Source organism: Phaethon lepturus, unplaced genomic scaffold (assembly GCF_000687285.1).
Source record: "Phaethon lepturus isolate BGI_N335 unplaced genomic scaffold, ASM68728v1 scaffold7727, whole genome shotgun sequence".
NCBI classification, from domain to species: Eukaryota; Metazoa; Chordata; class Aves; order Phaethontiformes; family Phaethontidae; genus Phaethon; species Phaethon lepturus.
The window spans coordinates 17,870-30,974 of record NW_010549729.1 but is presented as its reverse complement, the minus strand read 5'-3'; the positions used below and the strand labels follow the sequence as shown (position 1 = coordinate 30,974).

At 39.6% G+C, this 13,105-nt stretch overlaps 1 protein-coding gene across 1 annotated transcript in view; it reads right to left on the bottom strand.

Moving 5' to 3' along the window:
• Positions 1–987: 987 nt before the first annotated feature.
• LOC104623296 (ADAMTS-like protein 1) overlaps positions 988–13,105 on the bottom strand; it is a gene marked incomplete at both ends in the record, with an annotated part of 27,333 nt that continues 15,215 nt past the window's right edge. Inside the window, 2 exons of the mRNA XM_010290345.1 lie at positions 988–1,117; positions 6,055–6,356. Coding sequence (XP_010288647.1) covers positions 988–1,117; positions 6,055–6,356 — 432 coding nt within the window. The remainder of the gene's footprint in view (positions 1,118–6,054; positions 6,357–13,105) is intronic.

Here is a 13,105-nt window from a genome sequence, read left to right as displayed (position 1 = left end):
AAATACAATATGTATACAGTAAATCTTGAAGACTTGACAGGCCCAGGTCTATTTAAATAAACCACAGGAAGCTCATGACAGCTATTTTCTGTCATAGAGGGTACAGATGTGAATCTCTGCAGAGAAAGACCTGCTATTTTTAGGCTAAGGATTCTGGAAGCTGCCTGAGGCCAGGAAGGAACAGATTCTGCAAAACCTTTTGTGAGAGGGGAGGTTGGAGAAGTCTCCTTAAACTTGACACAACTCTGGGTGAAGTTAAGCCACAAATTGTTTGCCTGCAGGACCTGAATGGGCAAGCGGTCTGAAGTTTGCCCTGTGGTTTTACCACTGCTTTGCACTTCCTGGTCAATATGACTGTGGCGTGAAGAGGCTGTAAGTCCCTGCAGTCTGAGAAAGAGCATGTGTGAGGCAGTGTGTGTCTCCAGACAGGAAGACAATTAAGTCTGAGGTCACAAGTTATTTCTTTTTTTTTTTTTTTTTTTTTTCATACTGCTACTGTTGTTTAAATGGCTCTGGGCAACATACTGGACTACAATCACCCACACTTGTGTAGTTTGTTTTGGTTTCTTATGGATTCCTCAAAATCCACTAAACGATGTCTGGACAAGACCAAAGAGCCCTGGCTTAGGTATTTTCACCTGCGATAACACCACCAACCCAGCTGCACTGACCCACTACCTTATGAGGTAGCAGAGTTTTACTTACTCACATTATCTCTGCTCACTTCACATCAGTTAAAAGGAGTCCCGAGGGGAGCGACACAGATCTGCTGAGCTGAGACAGCTAACTCTGTGGTACTGCAACCTGAGCAGCCACCTCAGGCTCTCGTCAGGAGATTCAGTAATGCCCAGATCCAAGCATCCTTGGCTGCGAACATCTCAGATTCATGGGGAGCTTGAAGATCAGTTTCTCAACTTCATCAGCAATTGCATGTCTCTTAAATCTGGAAAAAAATGTATGCCTAGTGATAAGATATAAGAAACCTACCTTGGGGGGCAGGGGTCCAGGCTACAGGCTTTCAACAGCTGTGGTGGACGGCGGCTGGTTACACATAGTGTCTCATCTGCAGTCTCCCTGGTTTGTTTGTTCAGGCAGGTCACCACAGCCTCCTGGACACCTGCACACAACAACACATGGTCACAGCCAGCTCTCCATACCTGGAGGGACAGCTGAGGGCAAAGAGGGCCCAGTGGGACCATTGGGCTGCGTTGGGGCTGCTGCATGTGGGGAAGCACAGCCTCACAGCCAGGGCTGTCAGCTCAGGGGCTGCAGCTCCAGCTTCAGAGGGTGAGGAGGCTGCTTCCTGCATGGCAGTGAGGTGTTTGCTGTCCACATCCAAGCACTATGCCTGGTCTTTGAGGAGTATGGTATGAACATCTATCGAAGGAGGATGTTTCTTCGCACAGCGTACCTGACTGAGTAGGGAAAATCACAGTTCTTTTTCTCCCTTTTATTGGGAAAAGCCTTCATCTGTAACTACTGCAATTTTCCAGACACAGTCATGCATTGCTTACTGCACCTTTTGTATCCTGTTCCCCATCCATCTGGGAGATGACCTGATCAAAACACCACGTGGAGTGTTGAGCTTTTACTTGCTCTTGCTTGCAGTTTCACAAGGTGCCTCTGTTGCAGTGAAAAGTCCCTAGGTTCATTCACCACTTACCTTCCCTGGACCGAAAATTTTCATCCTTTCACTATTACTGCAATGAGGATGTTTTTTTGTCAGCCAAGCAGGCTAAGGTGTGAACATGGCCTTGACTTTGGTATGCTATATTTTAAGCAATAATATGACTGCTATACATGCAAAAGTAAAGTAAAACAAGGTCAGACAATTCAGCTGCTCTCAGTTACCCGTCTGCCTCCACAGACCTTCACCTAAACTGCAGATGCAAACGTGCAGGGTGTATCTGAGAGCTGGCACAGAATAAGGGTAACTGTTGGGACTAAGAGAGAAGCTGGAAGATTTGGCAATTATGTTTTAAGTCAGGAAATCCTTAGTGATACCGAATTCCTTATGTACTCTTTGGCATACTATTTACTCTGTCTCACTTTTCCTATGAGTAAGGTAGGAATAGTGCAGTTTTTTTTGGATCACGAGGCTAGAAAGATAGAAAATCAGGGATTGCAACACTACATGCCATAGGAAAGAGTACTTAGTGAGAGAGGATCTACTCCTTCCCTGGGGGTCTGAGGATAATAATTGGCCTGAGCTTCCTAAAAATGTAATCCACAGTGGTTCAAGGAAAGTGGAAGTATGCTTTTTACATTCATCCCCACTTCCTGAGTTAGATTAGCTGGACTCATAACAATTGCGTCATCTTCTCAAAACTAACAATTATTTTTCCAAGATATCTCACAATCTTTTGAAGACACTAATGTTTAAAAAAAAAGTGTTGGAAGAGCTCGAACAGCTCCAAGGACAGTGTAACAGAACTGACAATACCTTTTGCTGTTTCTAATGCCAGAGCACATGTCATTAGGCAAACAATGATATCATATTATTTGACAGGACCAAAGTGCTGCAACTCATCATAGTTCCTGTATTTCTGAAATTATTCATTAATTCATTCCCCTTATTCTCAGTACAGGCTGAGGACAAGCCTACAGCAAAGTGGTGTGTTGAACAATTTATTTGCTCCTATGTGTGAAAGCCTATTCAGGGCATGCTTATGATTCAAGGGCAGGCAGTGTCTCCACTGTACTCAAGGTACTGGAGAGGAGAAAGGAATTTGACACTTTTGGACATGGACATCAGCATCGAAATTACCAAAGTCCCTGAGGTCAGCCAAAATAGTTGTGGGTTTCCTTCTTTACAAGGCGACCTCATATTTTCAAGTCGTTTTGCTATTAAAGTAATCTCCCAAAAGGCTTAAGAAGTTGTAAAAAGGATAATCCATTGAAAGAATAAAACGAATGGTAGTGATTTATTTCTAGGAAAGGAAACCAATGAAATTTCTATACATACACAATAAGTTCCCTACCCTGTCATGCTCAGTATCTTTCCAGCTCAATTATTTTTCTGTTGGGCATGTTATCATATTGTGTGGAGCAAAGAGAGGCATATAGATTCCTCAGGACAGACTGCTCCTGGCTGCAGAACAGAGGTGGTTCTCTACCTGATGGGAAACGGCACTGTGTTCAAGTTAATGGTCTCTACTTTGCACTGATCATTTGTGCAGGCCTGATAGCAAGACCAATCTCATGAAGCCAGTAGAGAAGGGCTGGTAATCCAGAGGTATGGTAACTGAGAAAATACACTTCTTAACTCTGTGAAAAGAAACCACCCAGTCCTGCCATATGCTGGTGACATCATTCTGTTTGCTAGGGATACAGCTCACTCACCATCTGTATGTGCTGGATGTCTTTCTTTTCAGATCAAAATTTTGTAAACTGAGTGTACTTCCACAGCTTCAATATCTCCTCTCTGAAGTGAGTCAATGAGCTCTTGACCAATGATTATCAATTACCTTAACACTTTTGCATTGTCTGTTTCAGTGCTGACTATCCGAAAGTGACTGACTGAGGTCTTGAATTCAGCTTTTTCTCCATCTCAGACTGATGGGTTTGTTTTATCAGATTTGTATAGCCAAGCTCTGATACTACTGCTCTTCACTTTCCAGTATTCAACCTGCCCCAAACTTCCCAGTGATTTCATTCTTCATGCTTATTCCTGTCACCTAAGTCATCTGTGATTGTATTTCCAATAATTTCAGTCTATTCTACCAGCATTCTACTCTGCTCCTTATAATTTCCTTTCAGAGATTCTTACACCTTTTTACCTTTTAAAGGTACCAGGAGGACCAGTGATCTTTCCTGAAAACATGGGTATTGAAGAAAAAGGCTCCTGCCCGAATTTAACCTGTCTGTGGTTGATAGACTATGTATGACAGAAGTTTCTGTCTCTAATAGCTTCTGCCAGTGACTAAAAAAAAAATCATCTGGCTTGCTCCAGCAAACAAATGTGCTTAGAATAATTTTCTTCAGCTTCTCCTTGAATCTCACACTAAGTGTGTCTCAGCATACTAATAACTTCTGTCCCTCTGTTTTTGATAGGTCAATGCAGTAAATGGTTATAAACTAAAATATAATTTATCCATCCTAAATCAAGGATGGATCATTGAACATTTAGAGAATATAAAGACCTGTGGTTATCTGTCAGACATTCCATGGCACAGAGATAATTAAAAAAAAGTATATGAACTTCAAGAAGTTTATTTGCCAAGTAACTGAATTCTAAACATTACTTACTGCACAATATTACCAGAACAAAAATCCGTCTGCTTTAAAATTGCTTTCCCTAAAGAAATCAGTTCTCTATAGGAAATCACAATATAAAAGGGTGTAAGCGTGGGATGTGAATCTAGGCAGTTTAAGTTCACTTTCAAAATACCATCAAATGAAATTTTCTGTGTTTATATCTACCAGAATAGAATAATTGTTACATGATATTTGATGACAGCTCTGGGAAATGCAGCCACTAACAGGAGACCAAATGACTAACTAATTCCTTCTGGTTGCTGCTTCTGGGAGGTGAAAGGTTACTTCTGCATCTATCCAATTTCTTCTCTTGAGACTCCAAACCCAATAAAATTAGTTTGACCGGTCTTGCACCTATAGTTACAAAAATATCTGACTTAGCATCTGTTAATCTGGAAAATTTGGAGTTGACGTCAGACAAAAAGAAATCTTGGCTAACAATTTTTGCTGACAATTGAAAGAGATTAAATTTATAAAGCAAAATGTCTCTGTCATATCAATCTCTATGAGTAACATTTGAAAAATACACACATAGTCACTATATTCAAAGAAATTACTGAATTTCAAGAGGATATTTCTAGAAGCTGTTCAGGTTTCAGTATTCGCAGTGTGAGTGTGACAAATTGTTACTGCTCATTAGCAGCCTCAATATAAGACAGATACTCCTGTAAAGTCAGTGTTTGTCACCACTTAGCATGCGCTAGTGTCATAATTTTTATGTAAGAATCAAAGCGATACTGGTGATGGTCTGACAACTCTTTGTGAACTGCTCTAAACACTGACTACTGTCAGCAAGCTAAAAGTAAGCATAGAAAACCTTTGCATTAATTTCTATTAACTGTGGGTTTTAAGTTTGTAATTAATTACTGGTGAATCTATACAGACCATGCTATCAACCATTCATAAAGCGTTGAGTGGTTTCTAGTTCTACAGCATCTATTCTGTATTTATCTATTATAATCCTTTTTTAAATAGTCTGAAACTTGTAACAGAAAAAGACAACAGCTAGAGAAGTCTAGGTTTAATTTCAAAAATACTGGAGTGGACATATTTCTCAGAACTAGCTAGACAAAATGATGGGAAAAAAAGATATCACAGAATTGTGCATTAATAGTCTATAGCATGTGAAACCTGAGACCTTGATTAACTTTGAGAAACTCCAGGTGCCAAGTCTGTTAGCTTCAGACAATTGCATCATTAGGCGTTTTTTTGCCATATGTTTTCTTTTGCACTGGGATGGGAACTAACGTCATTTAGTGATAGGAGTTAGGGAACTGGCTTAGCCCTTAGAATATCAATAATTTAATGCATCTGTTATGAGAAGACAATTTGCTTCCAAATGTTTATACTTGCACAGTACAAATCAAGAGATAAAAACTAAAAATGACATGTGATTCTTAGCCTGTATCACCAGACCACTTTAACATTCAGCTTTTTTGCATGAGTGCCATTTGAGTAATCAGCTGATACAAGGAAATAGAACTATGTGATACATTGATCACTCTTGGTGACAGCCTGACCACGGAGCCTGGAAGTCCTGGGCTAAAATATGTTGTGCACATGTAGTTTTTCTTCCACAGTTTGCATCCATGCCTTTTCAAGTATGGTTGGACTTGATGATCTTAAGGTTGGATTTGATGATCTTACAGTTGGACTTGATCTTAGAGGTCTTTTCCAACCTAAATGACTCTATGATTCTAAATAGCTGTAGCAAAGCAGCACGTCCGTGGCTATTAACTGTAAAGCACACTCTTGACGAGGGAAAGCAAATCCAGCACAGAAACATTTTGCACTTACCTCCTCCACAGGACTCTGAACACTCCGTAAAGCCCTCATATTCCCAGTCATAGAGCTCATCAAACTCCTGCAAACTGCCATACAGCAGCTCAGTTTCTTCTGGTGTATATTCAGTTCCCTCCCCACTGCAGGGGCCACTGTAGCAGGCTCTCTGAGACACAGGTTTGGGACCTTCACATTCATCAATGGGCAAGTCAGCCACAGACTGAGAGAAAGAGAGGAGCACTTGACATTTCACAAGTCGCACCTGGCTGCCCACTCCACAGGTGACACTACAGGTGGACCAAGCCTCAGGGATAAACCTGTGAGAGGAAGAAAGCAAGTCATGTCCACAAACAGCCATGCAAGCAAGTGCAATATAGTCTTGTCCATGCAAATTCTGTTTAATGAGAAACAAATGCTTCACCTCATCATAGGGCCATTATGAAATACACTTATGTGTATTATGAGCCATGACATATTGTTGACAACTCAACGGCAACAGTGGAAGGGCTTGCAAGTACTCATGTAGAGTGTCTCCTTACATCCAGGGAGAAAGATGCACTCTTAAAGCACCTGCCTTGATCCTAAAACATTTCAGTGCAAGGGATCTCCCAGTGTGCAGCATGAGCCCACTAGCCGCTTCAATACTCTAGTAATTCAACCCAGATTGCCTTTGCCTTAGCTGATACCACGATTGTGTCACTAGTAAGTATTGAACAGGCTGCTGTTATCAGCTAGTTGCAGTATTACAGGGAAAATAATTTCAGCCATTGTTCCTGTATTGCAGTAACCATTTTTAAGCCTTAATTTGAAGCCATAAAAAGGATAAAGAAGCCACCATTTCCTTAGCTGCCCTTTTTTTCCCCCAGCACATTTAATTTCCTTCTCATTAAAAAAACAGTGTTCTATTTCTATTCTGGATTTTTCTGGCTGTTGCTCCTGTCTCACTGATTAGGAACCCTTACATGCTCTAAATTTTTGCCTCTGAATGTCCATACATACTTTAATAAAAGCACCTTGCAGCCACCATTAGAATAAGCAAAACAGACTGAATTCCATTTTTTTTTCCTCAACAATCAAATAAATTCTTAATTTTTTTGTGTTGTCACCACTTTTTCAACATCTTAAAAATAATCGGTACTGGAAATAGGCATAGCACTTTACTCAGAGTAACATGAAGCATAAGGATCATGTTCAACTCCATACCACATCATTACCACCTTGCTTAAATGTAACATGTCTTGTTTTGCTCAGCTTATGTTGATCTATGCTGATTCCTAAATCTTTCTGGAAACAATGGTTCCAGGGTACTCTATGACCTACATTACTTATGCTTAGATACCTGATGTTGATGGTATTAAAGCATTGCAATAATGAATCCAGGTTACAGGGTGATTCAGATAGCTTTGTCTGACTGTCTTGTCTTCTCTATTGGCCATTCTGCCAAACTTTCTGCCACAGGCAAATTCTAAGCCAGTAGTTGCAGATATACTTCAAGGCCTGGAACAGAAGAGCGACTAGTTGGATCTGGCACTGATCCCTTAAGAACCTCACAGGAACAATCCCTGTTGATAATGCTCTCCCATTAACAGTGAGTGTTTGGGATGTCAGCTCCTTAAAACTCAGCAAGTTCTTTTTAAAATGATGTTTTTGAGTGCTAATCTAATGAACTGAAAGCTTTTTGTGATAGCGTCAACTGCTTGACAGAAATTTACATCTTTCAGAACCTAATCATATGTATTAGCTAAATTTATAAATAAATCAGAGTATACAAGAGGTATTTTTGACTAAAACATGGCTGTCACTGTCTTTATTAGATAGGCCCCACTGGACTTGGACAGCTTTTCCCAGGGCTGAAGGCAATAATACATGTGTGTCTCTTCTATGTTCTAGGGCTACTCGGGGCTATAGGAAACTCATTTCTCACCTTGAGAATCCCATGACAGTCTGATAAGAAAAAGGAAATTTAGTTTTGTGATCAGCATCTTTGAAAGTATTTTTATGCACTTCTCTTTTTCATCCACTGCGTTTCTCTAGTTGACAAAAGGACTTTCCTTTTACTCTAGAGTTAAAAAAAGAATTCAAAACCAAGAAAGGAGCCTGGTTCCCCCCTCAGTGTGTATGTATCAGGATCCCTGACTGGAACAGCATAGTCTCCTAGAGCAGACAGTGTGCACGTCTCTACTCACTTTTTGTGGGTGTTTATAACATTTTGTTATAAACCTGATATCCACTGCTAGCACTATCCACAGGAAGTAATAGAAAGGAAAGAAATGGATTGTATATGTTATTGGAACATTTGAAACTGTTTATAATGCTGCTACAAAACCTGCAAGATTTCTTTCTGCAGCAAAGCCTTTGAGAAACTAATGATGTGAAGTGATTCCATTTCCCTACTCTGAGACATTTTACCTTAAAAGATTGGTCTTGTTCCAAAGATGGTAACCTTCATTTTGAAAGGATTATAGTCTTTAACAGTACAGGTGGACACTCATCTTGTTTTCTCTAAGACCGTGCTATAATATTGCTATAATACTATTTTGATGTGGAAAATCTCCTGTCACAGATTAAACAGTCCATGTCAGCCACTGAGACCTAGATATTTTGTTGAGTTTAATTGATCTGACAAACTAAGAGGTAGAAATCCTAATCATGTTACAAAAAAAGGCACTGGTCCTCATCAGAAGCTGTGTTCCCTGTTTTTTTTAACATTGTGAATTGTGTAACTTTGCTTTGTTGAAAAATTGCTGTATTCCAAACCAAGTATTTTGACAGGTATTAAAAGTACTCATTTAGAAAAACAGAGATACTTCATATACTCAGAACATTTACACATATTGTATATTACACATACAAACACAGGAACAAAAGAGAGAGGACAAAAAAGGGAAGTAAGAACATTATTAAAGCAGATTGGATACTTTTTGAAATGAGGCTTGATCTATAAAAGCCACATATTATATTATTTTACTCTAGTCAGCAAGTCACAAAGAAAACACTGAAAGACTTTCAGGAAACTATATTTTATTCAGCTTTCTAGGCCCAAATGATAAATTATCATTTTAAATGGTAAATTTGGAAGTGTAATTTAATTTTAATATAACTGCTGGCTGCTAAAGAGGGAATTGGTTGAATCAAAAGAACTGAAAGCAGAAAAAAAGGGGGGAAAACCAAGAAAACCCTGCAAACAAAATCTCCATATAGGACTTGTCATTTGATACTGAACATTTATGTAATATGAATGTATAATATAAACATAAAATGGTTCTGAATTCTCCATCATCCTAAAACCAGGAAATTACAAAGGCTTTCAAATATCTTCGTGTGGTCATTAATGATAAATGCTGCCAAATGGTGAGCACAAAACACAAAAAGTATGTGAATAATAAGCAGACAATTCCATGAGTATAAAGTTATTTGTTCTGCATATAGTCTACCTTCCACTGCACAGCATTGTGCTTTTCTGTATGCTAACATCTGGGTCGTCTTTGAAAATTTACTGGGAAGCAGGGTTTTTTGAAAACAGCAAATGATGAAGTGTTTCAGTTGTCATTGCATGTTGTTTAATTAAATCCCACTGTAATAATAGTCCTATAATAACAACCCCAATGAATAAGACAAAGGCAATAACTAGTTTAGTAATGTGGCTGTAGTAGCTGTCAGCCCAGTTGTGCTAATAGCTGTACAAATGAAAAATAAAAAGGTGGTTCTTGCCTAAGAGATTATATTGAGCTTTTTGTAGCTCTTAGCATAATTCTTAGTGATTAACATGTTGCCATTGCACCAAAAAGCATCTTCTTTATTCCACTGGACAGCAGACATGAATACGCTTCTTCCCCAAAAGAAAAATACAGCAGTGAGTGTGTTCTGAGAGCTCCAATTAATATTTTGAAGAGGAGTTTTTTGCTCCTGTTTTAGAGAGATCACTATGAGGTGGAGAATTGAAAGCTGGAAGGAGGGAAAATCATGACCTTGCTTTGTTACGACTGACTTAACAGTGTCTGTTGTTACTCAGCCGCTGGAGCACTGACTACATTACAGTGCCCAGCTGTGGCATGGCTGAAGGGTCCCTCTGCCTGTCAATCCCCCTAAACAGGCATCTCTGTGGGCAGCAGTGCTGTCAAGCTGGAAAAGGAAAAATGTTAAAATAAAAGGTAGAAAACTCTTCAAAGAAAACTGCGGGATAAAAATGGATGGTGCTTGTAACCAAATGCCTATACTTGTTTCCTTGACCTGTGGGCACTTTTATGGTGATGGACGAGCAACCTTTTCCCATTATATGAACACCCTTGCAAAACAGTGAGTTCTGGATTTACAAGAGGCATTGTATTTTTCAATGTTTTTTTTAGCTATTGAGGTTTCACAATTTACACAAGACTGTGTTCAGCAAAAGGAACTGTTGTTATACCGCTTATCATATGCACATTAGCCTACATAGGGCTGCATAATATGTTCCAGGAATGGAGGAAAAGAAATGTAATGCCAATGACACTGATGGACTTCTGCAGGAGTCATTCATGTGTGGTACTGAGCTGGTTTTGGCTCATTGTTTTTGTAATGTACTACAATCGCTGAAAATATGTGCTAAAGAAATTTTAATATGACAGCAAACCCAGCTTACCATGTTTGTATGTAAAGCGCTTAATACAAAACGTTGGTCAAACTGTGAAACGCACAGCAGTCCAGCCTGCTGTGGCTGCACATCCAATGGACCTGCAAGTACAAGTGAATTGCAGTTGTCCACAGAATTTCATCCATACATGAACACTGGGTAGATACCACTTGCCCAGCTCAATTTTGCAAGGACTATTTGCATTTGTAGATATTATTATTTACATTCACACATGAGAATGCTCCTTTCAGACAACAGTGTGTCTAGTGTTTCAAAAAAAATTTCCTCTTTGTAAATTATATCAAGGAAGTATATTTAAAAACCCAGCTTTTGTAGACTAAAATGTGCTACAAAATGTTCACTTCCATATAAAGGCAGCAAAACTGATGTCAAAATTTAAGTTGAGAACAGTGATGACAATGACAGTCTTGGGATAATGATATTTTTTTCCTTCAAGCTCAGGGCACAGAATCACAGAATCACTAGGCTGGAAAGGACCTTCAAGATCATCAAGCCCAACCATTAATCCAGCACCACCATGTCCCCTAAACCATGTCCTGAAGTGCCACATCCACATGTTTTTTGAACACTTCCAGAGATGGCGACTCCACCACCTCCCTGGGCAGCCTGTTCCAATGCCTGACCATCCTCTCAGTGAAGAAATTTTTCCTAATATCCAATCTAAACCTCCCCTGGTGCAACTTGAGACCATTTCCTCTTGTCCTATCACTAGTTACTGGGGAGAAGAGGTCAACACCCTCGTCGCCACAACCCCCTTTCATGTGGATTTATTTGAAGGCTGAGTGCCCAAGTGGTTTCTCTGGTATCTCTTAAGGACTGAACTCCTTTAGAAACTCGTGTATATTCCTCTCCATATAGCAACATATACATAACTGGGGAAGTCAGAAGAAGAGAAACACAAAAACAGAGTCAATGCTCAGTAACGGGAGACCTTCTACAGCAGGTCACAGTGGGTTCAAGGTGAGACCCATGGAGAGCCCTGCCAAGTTTTGTGAAGATCTCCAGAACACCTGATGTACATAGCCACAGCCTGTTCTGTCTAGGACTTTGGTTCCTACAATGTGTGTTGTGAATTAAAAATACAAGTGTGTATACAGAATGATGTCCTTCGAGGTATGGAGAAAAATATCTTACTTTCTGCACTGTTACTTAATTACATATTGCCCTTAATTTTTATTGCTTAATGCTTTTTTTTAAAATCCATCATTGGGTAAATCCATGGTTCAGACAAAGTCTGAGGTTTTGAGAACGGCACATACCACTAAGACTGAGTATTCGAAGAAACAGACACCCATCTATTAAGGCTTCTAAAATCAGATACTACTGGTAAAATAAAATGCTCAGTGGCTTGCTTAAAGGCTTAGAAATTTTCTGTGATAGAACTGGGAACTGAGCTCAGACTTCCAGATTCTTTGTCTTGATCTCAAATGCAAACTTGGCCTTTTTCTCCAGGAGAGGCTACCCGTCCATCGGTTTGTATATCCACACATCGAAGGTGTGGATAACACCACAGGATGCTCACACACAGCACTGAGTAGCTGCTGGTGCCATTGTTCAGAGAAGTGAAAAAGGTCATGACCACTTATCAATAAAAGCTCCGTCTGTATGAGTAATGGCACCAGAGCTAGCTGCATAGGTACAACTCCAATTTGAATGATTACAATCTGTCCCCCTATAGTTTCTTTTAATTTTTGTTTGAATACAATCTTTTCCTTCAGCTTTGTGTCAAATAATTCTATACTGTTGGTGCTTTCCATAAATTCACTGCTGCCTTTCTCCCCAGGGAAATATAACTGCTTCTGCCCTGTATGGATATTACACATAAATTCAAAATAGTGGTGACTGTCTAAAGGGGCTCCTTGAATGAATAAATAGAAATCATTACCTAATGTTAGGCTGCTGCAGTTTGCTGATCTTTCTTATGACCAACCACAAATATAGTATAGTAATTTTTTTGCCATTGAATCTTAACATGGAGAAGTGTCCCTAAACTTTCTTCTTCCTCTTCACTGCATGACACTGAAGTGAACAAGTGACAGCCTAGGAGTTGATAACACCTGTGTATGTCCTCACTAGTATATTTTTAAAAAGTAAAACATTTGCAGGAAGTTTTAAAATTACTCATTTTGTAGGCTAAAAGTCTACAATACAGGTACAAACATCATTATGGAACCTATTTAACAGGGAAAACCAAAATAAAATAACTTACTTGTCTTTGGAAACATAAACACCTACTGAAATTAAGAAAGAGATATTGGGTGATTCTGCCACACTGGCCTCTCTGTCCATATCCAGTTCCCTGAGGGCTTTGTCCCCCGCACTGATGCATGTCAGGAATTTCCTTTTGTTTTTCACTGAACTGGCCCCATCACTACGATGGTACCATCTGGCATCCAGATATTATTGTTTGCCCTCTGTGCCCCTCTCACCCCGCCC